The sequence below is a fragment of the Eleutherodactylus coqui genome, chromosome 1 (assembly GCF_035609145.1).
Source record: "Eleutherodactylus coqui strain aEleCoq1 chromosome 1, aEleCoq1.hap1, whole genome shotgun sequence".
NCBI lineage: Eukaryota > Metazoa > Chordata > Amphibia > Anura > Eleutherodactylidae > Eleutherodactylus > Eleutherodactylus coqui.
This window is the reverse complement of record NC_089837.1, coordinates 100,658,227-100,676,850: the sequence shown is the minus strand read 5'-3', so window position 1 is coordinate 100,676,850 and position 18,624 is coordinate 100,658,227. Positions and strand designations below refer to the sequence as shown.

General features: G+C 45.8%; 1 protein-coding gene across 5 annotated transcripts in view; it reads left to right on the top strand.

Moving 5' to 3' along the window:
• Window positions 1-18,624, top strand: part of LOC136623851 (beta-galactoside alpha-2,6-sialyltransferase 1-like) — an 80,572-nt gene that overhangs the window by 35,580 nt on the left and 26,368 nt on the right. For 3 of the 5 annotated variants that reach the window (XM_066598217.1, XM_066598213.1, XM_066598212.1), the window contains exons 2-4: window positions 7,117-7,754; window positions 16,160-16,257; window positions 17,174-17,275. In XM_066598217.1, the coding sequence (XP_066454314.1) occupies window positions 7,160-7,754; window positions 16,160-16,257; window positions 17,174-17,275 (795 nt within the window). In that variant the 5' untranslated portion in view covers window positions 7,117-7,159. Of the gene's footprint in view, window positions 1-2,381; window positions 2,570-7,116; window positions 7,755-16,159; window positions 16,258-17,173; window positions 17,276-18,624 lie in introns of all 5 variants that reach the window. The other 2 variants (XM_066598215.1, XM_066598214.1) reach the window with 1 other exon arrangement.

Here is an 18,624-nt window from a genome sequence, read left to right as displayed (position 1 = left end):
CCTCTTCACAGAGCTATGTCTGCCCTCACATCACAGTCTCTCCTCTTCACAGAGCCATGTCTGCCCCTCACATCACAGTTTCTCCTCTTCACAGAGCCATGTCTGCCCCTCACATCACAGTCTCTCCTCCTCACAGAGCCATGTCTACCCCTCACATCACAGTCTCTCCTCCTCACAGAGCCATGTCTGCCCTCACATCACAGTCTCTCCTCTTACAGAGCCATGTCTGCCCTCACATCACAGTCTCTCCTCTTCTCAGGGCCATGTCTGCTCCTCACATCACAGTCTCTCCTCCTCACAGAGCCATGTCTTCCCTCACATCACAGTCTGTCCTCTTTACAGAGCCATGTCTGCCCCTCACATCACAGTCTCTCCTCTTCACAGAGCTATGTCAGCCCTCACATCACAGTCTCTCCTCTTCACAGAGCCATGTCTGCCCTCACATTACAGTCTCTCCTCTTACAGAACCATGTCTGCCCTCACATCACAGTCTCTCCTCTTCACAGAGCCATGTCTGCCCTCACATCACAGTCTCTCCTCTTCACAGAGCCATGTCTGCCCTCACATCACAGTCTGTCCTCTTTACAGAGCCATGTCTGCCCTCACATCACAGTCTCTCCTCTTCACAGAGCCATGTCTGCTCCTCACATCACAGTCTCTCCTCTTCACAGAGCCATGTCTGCCCTCACATCACAGTCTCTCCTCTTCACAGAGCCATGTCTGCCCTCACATCAATAAGTCAGAGCTCCATCATAATTTGTACATAGTCTGCTGTCCTGTGTACATGATATACTATGTGTCACGTATAGAAGTATGTGGTGGGGACAGATGCGGTACATAGGTATCCACAAAATTTCTCAGAATCATTTCACTGTGAAAGGAAAACCTCAAAACCCTAGAAATATTATGTAACAGTATGGTGACATCTAAGTGGAAATAGACGTCTAATGATATCAATTTAACCATAAATGAAAATTCTCAAAAAAAAACCCTGAGATTCTCACTGTTATTACTCAGTAAAGGGATTCTCTTATCAGGTTTATGCTGTCCAAACCACGGGCAGCATGATACTGGCAGAGAGATTGCTGCTGCCCCCATTAGTGTTTTATTAGGGCTCAGTCAGACGGGCGTTTTTTCGTGCGATTTGCGGATCGCATGACGGATGCGCATCCGCAAATCGCGTGACCGGTGCGCGCAAGTCGCCCGCAAATCGCCCGAAAATCTGCTCCTAGCCGCGTTTCATTAGAAACGGGCTGGAGCTGTCCAGCGCAGTGCATTCAATGGAGACGGCAATACAGCCGTCTCCATTGAAAGCAATGCGCTGCGGGCGAGCCCGGGATGAATTGTCGGTAAGGGCTTAAATATATAAGCCCTTACCTGCAATTCATCCTAAAATGTGTTAAAATAAAAAACAATTGTATACTCACCTTCTGCCGGCAGCCGAAGCTCCGCGCGGCCGTCCTGCAGTGGGTGTGAAGGGGGTGTGAGTCAGACCTGCCCCCTGATTGGCTCAGAGCTGAGCCAATCAGAGGCATGCCTCACTCACACCCATTCATGAATTCATGAATGGATGTGAGTCAGACCTGCCCCTGATTGGCTCAGCGCTGAGAGGCAGCAGTCACTCACCCATTCATGAATTCATGAATGGGTGTGTGAGTGTTTTCAGCCTCTGATTGGTCAGGGCTGTGACCAATCAGAGGCAGATCATTCAGCAGGCGGGGATTTTAAAGCCCCGCTGGCTGAATAGTGCCGAGAAGCAGTTCAGGAGAACTGACAGCGGCCGCGGCTGGAGCGGAAAGGTGAGTACACAATTTTTTTTTATTTTAACACATTTTAGGATGAATTGCAGGGAAGGGCTTATATATTTAACCCCTTCCCGACAATTCACCCCGCGCACGCCGGCAGCCCATTGCTTTCAATGGAGCGGCTGTATTGCCGCTCCATTGAATTCAATGGGCAAACATCGTTCTTCTCTGTCACAGCTGTTACAGCTGTGGCAGAGAAGAATGATTTGTCTTCTATATGTTCTCAATGGGGTCAGCGCTGCTGCCGCCGGCCCCATTGAGCGCATATACAGAAGAGAACAGGAATCGCAGATCGCAGATAGGTGCGATCTGCGATTTTTTGTTCTATAATTTATCGGACGAGCGCATAAAAAGTGCTCATGTGTCCGATACCATTGCAAAGCAGTGGTTTTAAAAAATCGCCGGACGCATGCGCATGCGCAAATCGCGGCTAAAAACGCCCGTCTGACTAAGCCCTTAGGCTGCAGGGTTTCACAATAAAAGCACTTTGAACTTTCACTCGGAGCAGAGCTGCACTGGCTTCTACCTGCCCACTGCATGACGACTGACAGCTTTTTCCTCTTTTTGTATACGCAGGGAGCTTTCAGTCTTCATGCAGCCCACCTGCATGACCCAGAGATCATCTCCGAGTCAACCTTCAGAATGCATTTATTCTAAAGCGCTGCAGCAACAGGCATGCCTGTTCTGGGTTCATGCTGTCTGTAGTTCAGGCCCTGCCACTGAAGGGGTTAAAGATTCATTTAAATGTTTAGCATCAAACTCAGGTAAGAATTTTAAGCTACGTTCATACATAGCAGATTTTTTTACTGTGGAAAATTTGTAGCAGATTTTGGTGCTGATTAGTGTTGAAATATGCCTGTGTTACAAGTAGATTTGACAGATTTTGGGTTGCATTTTGACGCAGATTCTATGCACTCATTTGAAGAGGTGATATCTGCGCTGAAAATCTGCAGCATAAGGGCGCCTACCCACTGGTGTTTGCGATTTTCGTGCGTGAAAAACGCAGCGTTTTCGCGCGTTCTTGGCGCGTTTTCCGCAGTTTTTTTGCAGCATTTTCGCGGCTTTTTCGCGCCTTTTCCGTTAATTTCCATTGACATTCATGGTTGCATTAAGAGAAAAATAAGGACACATATGCAACTGACAGCTCCTATGTTAAAAATTGCAACAGGCCGAAAAAAAAAAACGCAAGTGGACAAGAACACATTCTATCCTAATTGCTCTTCAGAAAAAACGCAAAACGCAAAGGGAAAAAAAAATCGCAAGTGGGTAGGCGCCCTAAAATGGCAACAAAGATTTTCTTTTAGACCGCCTTCATAACAGTGTGGTGTCGGGCTCATTTTTTGTGGCCTATCGTGTGCATCAAGCTTTATTGGGATATTGTTTACCGGGAAGTATTGTAGTTAGATGTGCAAATAATTCAAGTAAAAGCCTGCGGAGGCATCTGAAAAATTCCACTAGTGTCTAGGCCGGTGGGGCAACACGCAAAGGGACCTCCACATTGGTTTGTCCTGAGTATTTTGTTTATTCCAAATAACTTAGGCCTTTCATTATAACCATTATTATAGTATGCCATAAATGTCTTAGATGGGAATACCCCTTTTGGCTACTAAAACTATACTGTATATATAAGGGTAGTTTCACATCTGCGTCAGGCCTTTCATTTTTCTGCTCTGTTTGGGGAGCAGGAACGTAGAAATTCCCTGGCCAAATGGCTCCATCTCAGGACGGAACATAACAGCCCTGAACAAACACCATTGACTATAATGGAGTCCATTTGGTTTCTGCCCAGCTGCCCTTTTTTTCCCAGTATTTAAAGCCGGATCTGTGGCGGGACCTCTGACCAGAGGTTCCAACGCAGATGTGAAACCACCCTAAGGTCGCCCACCCACTGGCGATTTTTTTTTCTTTGCGTTTTGCGTTTTTTCTCAAGAGCAATTAGAATTGAATGTACTCCTGTCCACTGGCGTTTTTTTTTTCGGTCCGTTGCGATTTTTAACATAGGAACTGTCAGTTGCATATGTGTCCTTATTTTTCTCTTAATGCACCCATGAATGTCAATGGAAATTAATGGAAAAGGCGCGAAAAAGCCGCGAAAAAGCCGCAAAAAACGCCGTGAAAAACGCGCCGAAAACGCTGCGTTTTTCACGCACGAAAATCGCAAACGCCAGTGGGTGGGCGCCCTAAGTGGTTTATTGGTGAAACTGACCTTTTCCACTGCCCTTTTCATAACCTTTTAAGCAATCTTTCACTATTACACCTTCACATATGCACATTAGATCACTGAAGCGTGCAGATTCAAAACCTCAACCTATTTTAGCCATCCTTACACCAGGGAATACAAACAATTTTGTAGCAAAGCTAAACTAATACCAGTACGCCTTGTGCTAATCAGGGGCCAGAAGAAGTGAAATTACCCACTCCTTTCTACTAAATAGTTAAAGGACTTACAGAAGAGGAAGGGCATATACTGTAAGTCAATAACAACCCCCTGAATGACTCTATGGAAGGCTGTAGGCCGAAATGTACTCACTAATTGATGTACTTTATAAACATTCATAATAAATAGATGTACTGAGTTTCGGTTATGTTAATGAAACAGGGGCACTATGGCAGAGCCTGCTGTCATGATGGGTCCCTGATCCCCCCTGCTGATCCTGTTTGTGATGCCAAGATGAAACGGGGGCACTACAGCAGAGTTCTCCACCCCAGATTCAGAATCGTCTGACGGTTGTTGTAGTCTCTGGGGGATCAGAGGCCAACCTGGATCTTGGGATGCGGAGTCCTGCGGGGTAGCTGGCATCTATGTCATCCACCCAGCTCACAAATGTTTTTTATTTCACCCACTGTCTTGTCTCCCCCTTTATTGTGGTACTCGATATCTGTCTGGGCGCTGGGACGACACACTCGGTAGAGTTCAGGAGATAGTCCCTGCCCCACTAATTGCTCAGCATTAGACTTTGCACAATCTGTGGACTCACACTAACTAAGAACTAGCTTGCTCTCCCTTTGCCAGGGGGCAGGCACCGCCTTACAACTTATACCACACCCTGGTTACTAGAGTAACAGCGACTTTTGGCGCATTGTTTCAAACACTGGTTGGGCTGGAGATTGGTATTGATGTCAGACAGCCACCCTATGAACTTCCTCCCAGTTTGGCCTCTGCCACGGGAATGGCAGCCTGGGTCCTACATATTGGGCTTAGTAATCTCAGTCAGTCCTAACCTGGCACCATCGTCCAGACTCCTTTGGGTGTCTAACAGCTGCAGCCCAGGCTCGCTTTGCTCACTTCACAACTGTATAATAAACTTTTTCTCCCATACGTAAATCACACATTTCATGTGGTAAGTCGGGATGAGCCACAGCTAGTTTATTGACAAACACATCCCAGCGAAGATAAAAGCCTGCAATGAAGAGATATTCCCTTACTGAGTGCCATTTCACCACTGTCCCAAAACTCTACATTTGGAGGTGCTCTGTCCTAATTTAGGCCTCCAACTTGCTCTGTTCCTCTTCGTCTATATGGGACCAACTCAATACAGCATCTCGCACCACCATTTCCTCATCCCATACTGGGGATGGGCTTCTCTCTTGGACGGTAGGATATATAAACCTGATGGGGACTCTTACTGGGGCTCTGGCCTGATTGAGAGGACCCATCCCCAGCCTGCTGTCACATTGGGTCGCTGATCCCTCCTGCTGAGCATGTTCATAATGCCACGATGAAAAAGGGTGCACTACAGCAGAGTCCTCCGCCTCAGAATTGGAATAGTCTTTAGAGGTGGGGGTGTGTCAAAGGCCTACCTGGATCTCGGTATGCAGAGTCTTACAGAGCACCCATCATCCATATCATTCACACAGCTTTCAAACTGTTTCTGACCCAGCACCACCCTGCAATTTATACCACACCCTAGTTACCAGGGTAATGGGGACTTTTGGTAGATTGCACCAGACATGGGTTGCCTCGCCCAACACCCAGATGGTACAGTCTTGAAACAAAGCCTTTCCTTTAAAAAGAATTTAAAGTAACAGTACATTTAATTCAAACAATGCACGCATCATATCCAGGGGCTATGCGTCACTCTCTTACATTCACATCTGCACTAGGGCTATTTGTCAGGATTTTCATCGGTTTTGAGGATTAGAATAACACAGCATACAATGCTTTTCTTGCCATCACAACCATGACGGACCCCATTATAATTAAATGTGGTTCGCTGCTTGGTGTTCAGATCCTCCATACCACAGATCCTTCACATCAGTATGACTTCCATTGAGCACTGCATGTGTGAAAAAAGCTTTAAGCCCCATTTAGATGGAATTACGGTTGTCTAAATGATTACTCAAGCGCTGATGTCACCGCTACTTGTTAGCGCTCGTGCAGAGCGTTTAGACAGGCAGATCACCGCTGAGCAGGGACTGTTTACATTCAATGAGAAGTCAGCGATCCAGCGATGACTTTCATGCTGGTTGAGAGTAAGCGACCAACGAACTGTAAATGAATAGTGCACGACGGATGTGCATTTAGACATGCTTGAACAAATTTTGCGCGATAATCGTCCCATGTAAATGGCCCTTAAATTTAAGCAGATAATACCAAAGGTAGAAGATTGTCTTACAATCTACAATAAATAAAGGTAGATATAAATGGTAGAATTTAAATGAAATGGATGTGTTTCCCCAGATCACAGGGATCTACGGAACAGTACTATTCTCTGTGTTGCCCATTCATGAATGACTGCCTGTCTATTGTGAACAGAGGCGGGCGGGCCAGAACCCTAAGTAATATAGGTCGAGATTTTATCCAACTTTCTCACCCTCAAATTTCCAGATTCATAGCTGAGAACAGAAGAGATGTTGTCTCTATAACACAGCCCAAGAGCAGTAGTTTACACTAAGGTATATCATAATCATTAGCAGTTAGACCAAGAATGATGGTGCTGAGACTGTAGACCCTTGAAATGCCTGAATAGACTAACCCTCAATACGCAGAACATGGTATAATGTTAATAGAGATTAATTAAAGGTGTTATACCAAAATTGACTTTATCACCTATCCATAAGGTAGGTGATAAAAGTCAGTTTGGGTTCAACCCTTGTAAGGAGTTGCTTGCGCTAGTCTAGACTCTTTTTCCATTGTTCATGTTAATATTAACATTGTAAGTTCTACATGTAGATGTTTCTCAGGAACGGGGGGTACTGATTGTGATTGAAGAGACTTTTTTTCGATGGAATGTTCCATGGGTAAAAGTATATAAATGTAGATAATAATAATTTAGTCAGTATGAATACATTGAATATTTTTGTTTTGTAGACATTGAAGACCATCTCTCTTCATCCTCCTCGTACCTGTTGTCATGCTTCATATCTTTAGAATACTAGGTCTCATCACTTCTCTGACCGTCGGCATTTCCTGTGTTATTTATATGAGTATTTTAAAACATCGTCCATGGTATTTTCCCACTCCTATGGAGAAGCTGCATACATTTACCATCAGCAAGGAATATAAACCATTACTTGTTTCTCCGACTGAAAGCAGTACAAAGAAAGTCACTGAAGCACCAAAGAAAGAACAGACATCGGTCTTACCAAAACTCATGAAATCTATAAACAATAAAGCCAAACTGTGGGAGAAGCAGATGAGTCACAGCGATCTTAGTCTTAACCTAAGACTAAAGAAAGTGAAAAACAATTACCAATCAATGAACATCTACAAAGTCAAATTCAAAGGCAAAATCAACCAGAATCATAGCACACATGACCTTCTATGCCAGCTGAAACACAGGGTCAACATGACAATGCTGAAGAGTTCTGACTTACCTGATAGTGCCCGAAATTGGAGTCAGTATCTACCCAACAAGGATATTCATGAGGTCGTAGGGAAACTAAAACGATGTGCTGTAGTATCTTCAGCCGGATCTATGAAAGGTTCAAGGCTTGGGCAAGAGATAGGTGAGTGCAACAGTCCTTTACAGGGGTTGTTTGGTCTATCACTACAGCCCCGTCATCCTCCCAATGTCTGTTGTGTAAGATGTCATCATCGAAAATCCTTTGACCACTGCAGCAACTTTTTTTCTAAATTTCTGGCATCATGGCACCAGATGGTGATGCTGCAGCCTCTGATTGGCTGTAGTGGTCAAGTGATTTCCGGTAATCACATCTTCCAAAACAAACACTGGGAAAATGGTTTTGTTGCTTTATCGGATTGCAGTGGCAGCTGATAGGTAAGTACAGCTCCTTTTGATATTTTAGCACAGTGGGCACTATAGGTGGAATGTTGTCTGGTAACTAAATAACCCCTTTAATTATTCATCTTTGGAAGAACATGTGTAGTACCCGGATTTTGCAAACAGGTAAAGCAAAATGTGATTATTTCTTCATGATGGGGGATTGACAGGGGCCACATTTAACTTTTTCAGTTTATGTTTGATTTTGGTAGAAATTGTATAGAATTAAAAACTGCATTTAAAATTGTGCCAAATTTGCCGAAAAAAATGTGCAATATTTTCCTTGAAAAAAATACCCCCAAACACATAAGTGCCTGTTGTGAAGCTGTAAGTGTACTTTAGACTCAAGTTCTGGCATAAATGTCGGGTTTATTCTCAGAGATGATTTTAACGACCGAGTTTGATACTGACAGAGCTCAGATAGCACTCGGCCCCATTAAAGTAAATGTGTGTGTTCATATGTGCAATTTATTTCATGGACTGATAAAAAAATCACAGCATGTCCTAATCTGGTGTGATTCCTGGACCAGAATCATCCATTATATCAATGGGTGTGTTAAAAGAAAAAAAAGAAATCCTGTGTATCCTCCCTGACCTCTGAGATCTAGTCTACTTCCACTTAAGAGAATTGTACCTGCATTGCCTTGAATAATTGTTTGTGAAAGTTATTTCTTCAAGTAAAGTTATACCAGGCCCTAACCGCTCATGGGGACCCCAGGTACTATACGCAACTCTGTGTTCTTTTCACCACCGCATAGCATACCAGTGTGTGGGAACAGTGATAACTACTTCTACCCCCATCAACCCGAATATTGGCATTCCCTATCCTAGAGGTGTCAAAGGTGTCCTGCAGTCCTGCTCTGGCCTTGGCTACATGTCATCCCTCTGGGACCAGAGCCTGGTGATTGCCGCCGTGACAAGCCAATACTTAACCCTCCCAGCTCTACACTGTAGTCAAGTGTCCAGGGTCATCCCTCTGTGGTGTTGCATCATGAACTTGAACATTTAATATACTGAGGCTTTTATAGTCTGTAATATAAATCTTGGGTTTTTGCAGTTTCTCTGAGTATTGCAAAATCTGGCCTCTGGGTGAAAATTGATGGATGCCCACCCCTGGAAAGATTGTAAACAGTTTTCCACTTGTGACTAATCTTTCTCACTGCAGAATGATAGACTCCAAATTGTTTGGAAATAGGTTTTATAACTCTTTACTGATTGATGGGCAGTAATGATTGTCTCTCTAAGATCATTGCTGATGTCTTTTCACTTTGACACTGTGTTAGTACACACCTGAATACTCCAGAGCAGCAAACAGCCAAAACATCTGCTTTTATAGAGGTGGTCACATGTACTGCTTTTTTAGAGATGGTCACAGTTAATTCCTATGAAAGTTGTAAGGCTGTACTTAATTTTTCACAAACTACTTCTGCATTTTTTTTTTTTTAATCCAAAATTTTATTGAGTTTTTAACAGAGGGTACATAACAAAATATAAACCGACAGGTCAGAAATGTAAGGTCCCTGGCAGAGCAAGCGGCCAGGTTTGCAGCAAACAGCAATGGACCTGATCCGTCCTTTATGCATATATAAGACCAAGTCTCGACAAACGTATGGACAGACAAAGACTTACTACAGGGAAGGGGGGGGTCAGGGAAGAGTATAGAGGGGGGGAAATTTAAGTGTGATCTGTGCTGGCATTCTCACTCTGTGAAGGTGGCCTCTCAAAAGAAACCTGAACCGAGACTTCTAGCCTCCGTCTCCCCCCACGCGAGGGGCTAGCGAGGGAGCTCCAAGCGTATTCTGCGCCATGGGCCCCAAGTTTCGAGGAATTTCTCATGAGAACCGTTTGGCCAGCTGGAGAGTTCCTCCAAATTGTAGGTCCGGTCCATTCTATCCCTCCACTGAGAGAAGAGGGGGGGGGGGGGAGATTCCTGCAACCACAGGGGAGGGGGATAAGTGCCTTGGCCCCGTCAATTATGTGCCAATAATCTGTGCCTCATGGGGCTAAAGTCCCCAGCGGGCCTCCACAAGAACATCACCTCCGGAGTCAATGTAAAGTTGGGTAGAATTCTTTTAAGCGAGTCAGCTATCTTTTGCCAGAAGGTCAACAGGAGAGGACAGGACCACCAAATATGGAGGTATGAGCCTGCGCCATTCTCGCATCTCCAGCATTTGCTGGTGGACGCAAGCTTGTGGTCGGCCAACCACTGCGGAGTCCTATACCAGCGGACTAACAGCTTATAGTGGGCTTCTTGATTGATGATGTACGAGGAAAGTCCATATGTGAACTTTAAGATTAATTGAGTATCCGAGGAGGGCAGAGTAATATTTAGCTCCTTCTCCCATGAGGAGATGAACGCGGGCTTAGAGGTTGAGGACGGCGGAAAGCAAAACTTGCGAAGGCATGCGATTCTTCCAGCGGACGCGCTGTTTGCCCTACCGCCCTCTCAAAGGCTGTGAGGGGTCTTGTAGATGTGAAAGTTTTCTTTAAATCTTTGATTACACCCTCAATTTGGGCTTGTTGGAGAAAGGGCAGAGGCTGGTCGGGCAGTAGAGACTCCACTATCTCCCCAGGGTTTAGGTGGATCAGGGACTGAAGGCCGCTTAAGGACTTGCTGCTAAGTTTTTGCCAGAGCCTGGCCGAGCAGGGGTCCGGCGGAAGGCCCACCAAGGTGGGGAGAGAGCATAATGGGGAAACTGGAGAGGGGGGTGGCGCTAGCACTTCGGCTCGAGAGTCCCAAGCCTCACTGGGGCCCCTCAGGAGCATATTGTAGTTCCTGTTTCTATAAACAGCTTTTTTGGGGAACCACAAGGTCTCCAGCAAAGAGGGTCCATACATGGCCGTGATCATCCGGAACAGGAAGGGGTCTCCTGCTGGCATAGTCAATCTCAACCAATAGCTAATATGAGATGAGACGTAGAAGTCAGAGATGTTCGGCAGTCCCATTCCTCCTTCCTCTCTCCTCTTTATCATAAGGCTGTACGGCAGCCTGGAACCCTTTTGTCTCCAAATATACTTAATGAACATCTTGCGGAGGGTATTAAAGAAGTGTGCTGGTAGGTGGATCGGGAGGGACCGGATTTGGTACAAAATAGTTGGGAATATGTAGAATTTTATTATATTTCTCCTCCCAAACCAGGAGATATAGGGGAGATCATAGTTGTGTAGAAAGGTTTTAATTTTAGAAATTAGTGGGGGGAAGTTGGCTGCGAAAAGATCTTCTATCTTCCTTGTCAACCTTACTCCCAGGAAATCTATTGCAGTATTGGACCAGAAGAACGGGGAGACAGACATCAGGTTCGCGCAGCGAGCCCTTGGGATCGAGACGTTGAGAACCGTTGATTTGTTAAAATTTATTTTAAAGTTTGAGACTCCCGAACTGCTCCAAGCAGGTGGTGAGTCTGGGGAGGCCCGTTTCCGGGTTCGTGATTAGGAAGATGATATCGTCTGCAAAGGCGGCTGCAGACAAAGACTGGTCTCCTACTGTAAGTCCCCGTATCTCCTGGTCCATCCTGATGAACTGGAGCAAGGGTTCCAGGGCTAGGATAAACAGGGTAGGGGATAGAGGGCAGCCTTGGCGTGTGCCATTTTTTATTTCGAAAGGGGGGGAGAGAATGTTATTTATTTTCAATCTGGCGAAAGGTTCGGCATACAGGGAAAAGATGGCCGCGACAAAGGAGGGGGGAAAGTTAAAGTGGAGTAGGACCGATTTCATGTATTGCCAGTCGACTCTATCGAATGCCTTTTCGGCATCGGTACTTACTAAGGCGAGTGGGATTCTATTTGCGTGGGCATACTGCATTGCGTGGAGGACGCGGATGCAATTTTCCCTCCCTTCCCTCCCCTTCACAAACCCGGCCTGCTCCCTCTCCACCAGGTTAGGAATGTGGGCTTCCATGCGCTTGGCAAGGAGTTTGGCCCATAATTTGGCGTTCACGTTAATAAGAGAAATGGGACGGTAGCTGCCGCACATCTCTGAGTCTTTGCTCTCTTTCAAAATTAACGTGATGTGGGCCTCCTGAGTTTGTCTCGGAAGAGCGCCACCACCTAGGAGAGCATTGAACATTTCTGTAAGGCGCGGTACTAGCGTGGAGCGGAAGGATTTATAATAAATGAGGGGAAGGCCGTCGGGGCCAGGGCTTTTGCCCGGAGGGGAGGAGTTTAGGACTTCGTCAACTTCCGTTTCCGTAACAGGGGCCATGAGTTGGTTGGCTATTTCTGGGTCTAGTTTGGGGAAAGAAAGCTTTTTTAGGAATTCCTTTATTTGCTTGTCAGATTCGTCTATCTCATTTTGGTCCTGTTGCGGGCGTAGGTTGTAAAGTTGGGAGTAGAAATGTTGAAATTCAGCTGCGATGTCTGGGGATGAAGTGGCTCGGGTGCCTAAGTGTGTTTTTATTGAGTCAATTTGGTTCTTGGTGCGGGCTTTCTTGATCATGGCAGTCATATATTTGCTGCCTCTATTGCCTTGAGCAAATGCTATATGTTTAAGGTATAGACACCTTTTGTTGAATCTCGTTTCTAGACAGAGATTTAATTCTTTTCTGATGTCTGAGAGTTTGGAGAGGTTTTCTTTACTAGCGGAGAGTTTAGTGGTATATTCTAACTTAGCTATACGCTTCAGGAGGTCGTCTATTTCTTTTTGTTGATTTTTCTTTTTCCTGGCTCCGAGAGCTATCAATGAGCCTCTGATAAACGCTTTATGCGTTTCCCACACCACTGGGACCGATTGTTCGCTGCCCCCGTTAAGCTCGAAGAATTCTTTTAATTGCTTGGAGATCTCAGTTTTATCAACCTCGGAGTCTAGGAGGGAGGTATTCAGCCTCCATCTCCACTCCCGGGGGGAGTTGCATAGGGGTCTAAGGTCCACGTGCAACGGCGCGTGGTCAGACACAGTGGTGGTGGCAATAGAGGAATCTATCAACATTGGGAGAAGGGTAGAGGCTATGAGAAAATAGTCCAACCTCTGAAACGAGGCATGTACGTGTGAGAAGTAGGTGAAATCTTTAGTGGAGGGTGAGCATTGACGCCAGGCATCAATCAAGCCCAACTCCGAGAGGCATCTCCGTAGGCGTCTCAACTTAGGGTGTGATATTTGGGAGCGCCCGACTGACGAGTCAAGCAGGGGGTTTAATGTCAGGTTCAGGTCCCCTCCTAAAATGATAGGGCCTACCGCGAATTCTCTGAGAGTCTCCAACTGCCCCACCAGCCACGCCACTTGATTAGAATTAGGGGTGTAAAGATTGGCCAGGGTAAACTCTCAGGAAAATGGCTCTGCCCTCACCGTCGGTGTGTTGTGCCTCGCACTTAAATGTGGTGGACTTATGAAACAAAATGGCGACTCCTTTTGAGGCGGATGTCGGGTGGGGGTTGTGGAAGCCCTGTGGGAACTGTCAACCCGGCAAAGAGAGGCACTTACCCTCCTTGTAGTGGGTCTCTTGTAGGAAGGCGATCTTGGTGCCATACTTTCTCAGAAGTTGCACTACGTTGTGTCTTTTAAAGGGTGAGTTGAGCCCTCTCACGTTAAACGAGGAGAGACGGAAGCAGTCATCTACAGCAGGTGGCGGAGGAGGCATCGTGAGTCCAAAAGGCACGCTGTTGTTGAAAAAGGAATCAAAATGCTCAGTAAGACACCAGGCGGATTATCAGTGGGGGGGGGGGGAAGGCTGTGGGGGGAGGTTAGGAACAGACACTGAAGGGAGGTGTAGGACACAGAAGGGAAGTAACACTGCGATGAGAAACAACAATATTAAAAAGGAAAAGACCAATTCGTCCTAGGACGGTCAATGGGGGTGGTGTGCAGAGCGGTGTCCACCCCTAAAGTGGATACTGGAGCTCTCGGCTGACCAGATGGAGACCGCGATGCACAAAGCCTGCCCTGGACGACTCCTGAGGACCATTTAAAGTAAACCTCTTGAAACCAGTTATAAAGACAGACTTGAATTAGAATGGGAGGAGAGAGGGGAGGAGGGGAGAGAGCAAAAGAGCAAGGGGGGGGGGGAGTGAAAACTGCAAGATAACCGTAGGCTGGTACTTTCAGGAGACCGTAGAGGGTGCTACGACCTTTCCCAAAGAGATAAGAGGTAGCGGGGGGGGGGGGGGTGGTCCCAAAGTTCGTCAAGGTCCCTTGGTGGGTCTGAACACGTTCAGTCCATCCGCGGTACAGCGGTCCCAGCCTTGCGAACCGAGGTCAGGCAGGGGGAAATTTTTGCCCAAACAGCAAATCTCCTGCAAGGGTGGGGTCTCGACTCTTTTTCTTCTTACTCTTAGGTGATTTTGCCGGGGGTGCCAGGCTCCAGGCGGTTGCAGAAGGTAGATTTGTAAATTTTGGCATCTCCGGCAAAGGAAGCCAGCATGGTAGATCTAGCGGCTCCATCTCGAGAAACTGCCAGCAAGCCTGGAGGTCCTCTGGGTCACGGATGTTCAGTCTTCGGCCCTTGTGGGATATGCCTAGACCGAAGGGAAACAGCCAGGCGTATTTAATCCCCCTTTCTCTCAACGCATCTAGTAGTGGACGGAGAAGGCGGCGCTTAGCCAGGGTAGACGGGGCCAGGTCCTGGAAAATCTGTATAGAGGCCTCCGCATATTTCAAGTCTCTGTAGTTTCTGGCCGCCCTTAGGATTGCGAAAGCGTCCTGAAATGAAAGGACTTTGCAGATGACATCCCGTGGGGGCTCTGTATTCGCAGGGGGGGTCTGAGGGCTCTATGGACCCTTTCAATCATGATGGGGGCTGCTCTCTCTGCACCAAGGAGGAGTGAGAAGATCTCTTTAGTTACCTTGTGGAGGCAGTCCGCAGCCCACGACTCCGGTAGCCCTTTGATGCGTACATTAGATTGTCTGTTTCTATTCTCTAGGTCCTCCTGCATCAAGAGGGCTTTGTTAATGTGATTATGATGTTCTCACAGGGTGCGCTCTACCTCCGTGGCATGTGTATTAATGGTGGAGGAAGAAGTCTCCAGGTCCTCTACTCTTCTACCCAGGTGCTTGATGTCTTCCTTGATTTCCCCCAGCTCTGACATGATGGGGCTCAGGGCTTTCATAATAAGGTCTTTCATGAAGCCTCTGGATACAGCTTCACCGTCCTCGCTGTCCGAGGCAGCCCCCTCCTCCCCCTCCTTACTGTGAGCTGCGGCCGATAGCTGGGCCGGCGCCATCTTTGCTGGGAACAGCGGTGAGCGGGAACTCTTCTCTTTTAGGTATCGCTGCATGTCCGACTGTTAACTGCTCACCCGCGGCGTCCCTGAAGGCTCCGGTCCTCTCTCCCTCCCGACTCTCCTCATTCCTGTGCTGCTGGTTGCTGCTGGAGGTCCTGTAACGGAGTCTTGCCGCGGGAGCTAACCTCTCACACGGCCATTCTCCTCAGTGGTCAGGCTCCGCCCCCCAACTACTTCTGCATTTTGACTTAGTTTTTCTTAAACAATGACACACAATGTTTTATTGTTCAACTAAAGCCCAATTTACATGCAAAAGATAAGAATGACAGTTTTGAGCGATCATTTTGCATAAAGTACTAATAGGCACTAATGCAAAAGAGCCTCTGGGAGCTGTTGCAGAACTCAACAGGAGGTCTGAGCTCTGTAATTAGCTGTATTGTTCAGCCAGAGGCTGCTAAGAGAAAACAATGTAATCTCCAGCTCCCATGGAGATAACAGCCTGGAGTCTGTTTTCAGCTGCACAGAGAATATCAGTGTTATCTCCTGCTCTCAAAGTGTGGTCTGAAGGATGGTTTTTATGCTGAACTAAAAATCATTGTTCAAACGAAAAGTGCATGATGGTAGCATTTACACACAATGATTATTGCACAAAAGGCATCGTTTTAGCGAATCTTGACCAATAATCATTGCGTTAAATGAGACTTTAAGACCTTTTAAGGACCAGATATTTTTAATTATATCCTAATATGTAAAATCATAGGAATCAAAGAGCATGTTTGTAGTTTTGATCACAACTGTTTATCTGCTAGCATTGTTCTATTGACACTTATAGTATAGATGTGTTACATGTATATATGTTCTGAAGGCAGACAACTCTACTATCTTCCACCCTATGAAATCAACAGATAGACGCCCCCATGCAAATAAAGAATAAAATTAATTGGAAATTTACTACAGGTGGTCTTTTTGCATTTACAGACTCCCATGATGCTGTTATAAGGTTCAATGCTGCACCTACAAAAGGCTTTGAGACTGATGTGGGATCGAAAACTACATTCCGTCTAATAAATTCACAGGTAAATGTAAAGATGGTTATGAAGGACATAGCTCCCTAACAGCCTACATACTGTATGTACAGCTGTATACTAGAAGTCGCCATTACTGCCCAGCACTGCAAGCCAGTTATGTTCCACTCATGCACAAGCACCCAAATCCCCACCCGTAGGCACACAATGCTTCGCTGTCTTCCAATGGTAACCTTAATAGAACTTTATTGTCTTTGTATATTCACTATATATGGGGATTTAGAGCAAGGACACGCTAGGTAGTTTTGCTTGCTTGTTTTCGGGCATGCAGCCAGTATTTATGACAGCACAGATATAAAGTAATACAAGAATGGTGGCCGCTTAGGGACAGCAGAACTGAGCAAAAAATAGCATTGCTCAGGCCATGTTGAAGTTTAACAGTGTGAAAGGAAGCAGGCAGAGGCGTAACTTGAAGCTTCTGGGCCCCGATGCAAAACTCGTAACAGGGCCCCCAACTATAATGCTTTACTTGTAGTACTGGGTTCCCTATATGGAGAAGAGAGGCCTGCATCCTCTATAGTTACGCCCCTGGAAGCAGGGGATTTGATACTCTGTAACAGAAAAAAGTGCTTTATTCATTACAAATATATTGCCCCCTTAAAGACTGCAAGATGTCCAGGACCTGAGACAGAAAAGCAACCCCAAATCACTATGCTCCATCTACAATGCTTTACAGTAGGGTAAGGTTTTGGTGTTGGTGTGTAGGGTTCTTTTCCTTCCAATCATAGCAATCTGGACTTATGCTAAAAAGTTCCATCTTTGTCTCACCTATATATAGAACATTCGTGGTCTCAGGCAAATTTGCGATCAGCTACAATGGACCTTTTTTGGCTTCCTTTGTGGTGTCTTGCCATGAACACAATTTTTGTTCAGAATTTTTCTAATAGTGCTGTTCTCTTGGTTACAGGTGGTTACACGGCGTGAGCATCATTTCCTGGTAGATCCTATATTTAAAGATGGAATATTGGTCTTGTGGGATCCGGGCCAGTATAATGCTGATACATATCAGGTAAAATTATCATGCGCTGAGAGTTATTTTTCTGTCCATATTATTGAAACCCCATTGAAGCTACTAACACTGACTGCACGTCGTGTACAGACAAGGGTTCCTCCACAATACTGGATGCTGAAATCAGTGGAAATCACCAGCTTGTTAGTGGATGTTTAATATACTAGAATGAGAGGAGACTAAAACCAGAGATCTAAATGACAATTCGCTGAATTATTGAAAATATTATTGCAGTATTCAAGAACATTATTTTTTTCAAGCCTTATGTTTACAGTAGCTTTTTGAGCCAAAGCCAGGATTAGGTACACAAAGAAATACAGGGACGGGGACCTGGTGCAGTGTAGGGTAGGAATGACCATGACAGAGTTTTTAGGGGTCTTGACTGTTAGTAAGTATGTGGTATGTAAGGAAAGTTAAGATGGGCCAGAGGGGTTAATTAGCAATAGAAAGAATAGGAAGAGGAGGAGCTAGGTAACATAGTACCATAGCATGCAAGGCTGAAAAAAGACGAATGTCCATCCAGTTCTGCCTGTTTCCATCCTCCCTTGTTGATCCAGAGGAAGGCAAAAAAAACCCAATGAGGCAGAAGCCAATTGGAAAGGGAGGAAATGGCAACTGTGTGCGATTCCTGCACAGTGTCGGGACTAGTGAACAGCCCTATTAGAGTCCTTGTGGTTGGGTGAGGATTTTACATTTTGTTCCTAAGCCGTTAAGGCAGCTGGGTTGAAGGAGGTCCTGCAAGGTAGTTATTTTGGTAGAACTTTGAGGACCATGGGAGGTATCAGAGTGTTGAATTGTGGGTGATTGCTCCCTTAGGCATCACTCCAGGAACAGATATAAGAATCAATGGGCAGTATACAACCCTAGACAGATTTGTTACCCCTCAGGTATGTGCATTGCGATGGAGATTATTTCGGGTATTGTTTTGTGTATCTTTTACAATGTAATGTTTATGATGAGTTTTTATGGAGTGTTGTAATTTTTATATTGAGTACTTAATAAAGAAGCTGCTGTGGCCATTTTTTCTACTGTCAAACAGTATGTAACCAGTCTGGTTCTGAGTTGGAGCCTCTGGTATTGGAGCCCATACAGACCGAGAGCGTAGTCAGAGGAGAGCCAGGAGTCGATAACAGGAGGTATCAGTTCACAGGTATAGAGGATGAGGTTTGGAAGTGGAGCTAGACTACCAGCATGAAGCTCAATAATCGAGCACTGGAGCAGTAACAGGGCCAGGCTTTTATAGTTTGCCTAATCATAAGCAGGGCAAGGGCAGGACATGGAACCAGACCAGGAGTACAAGATCATGGCTAAGCTCAGCAGGGGTGCTATCCAAACAGCTGGATAGTCTG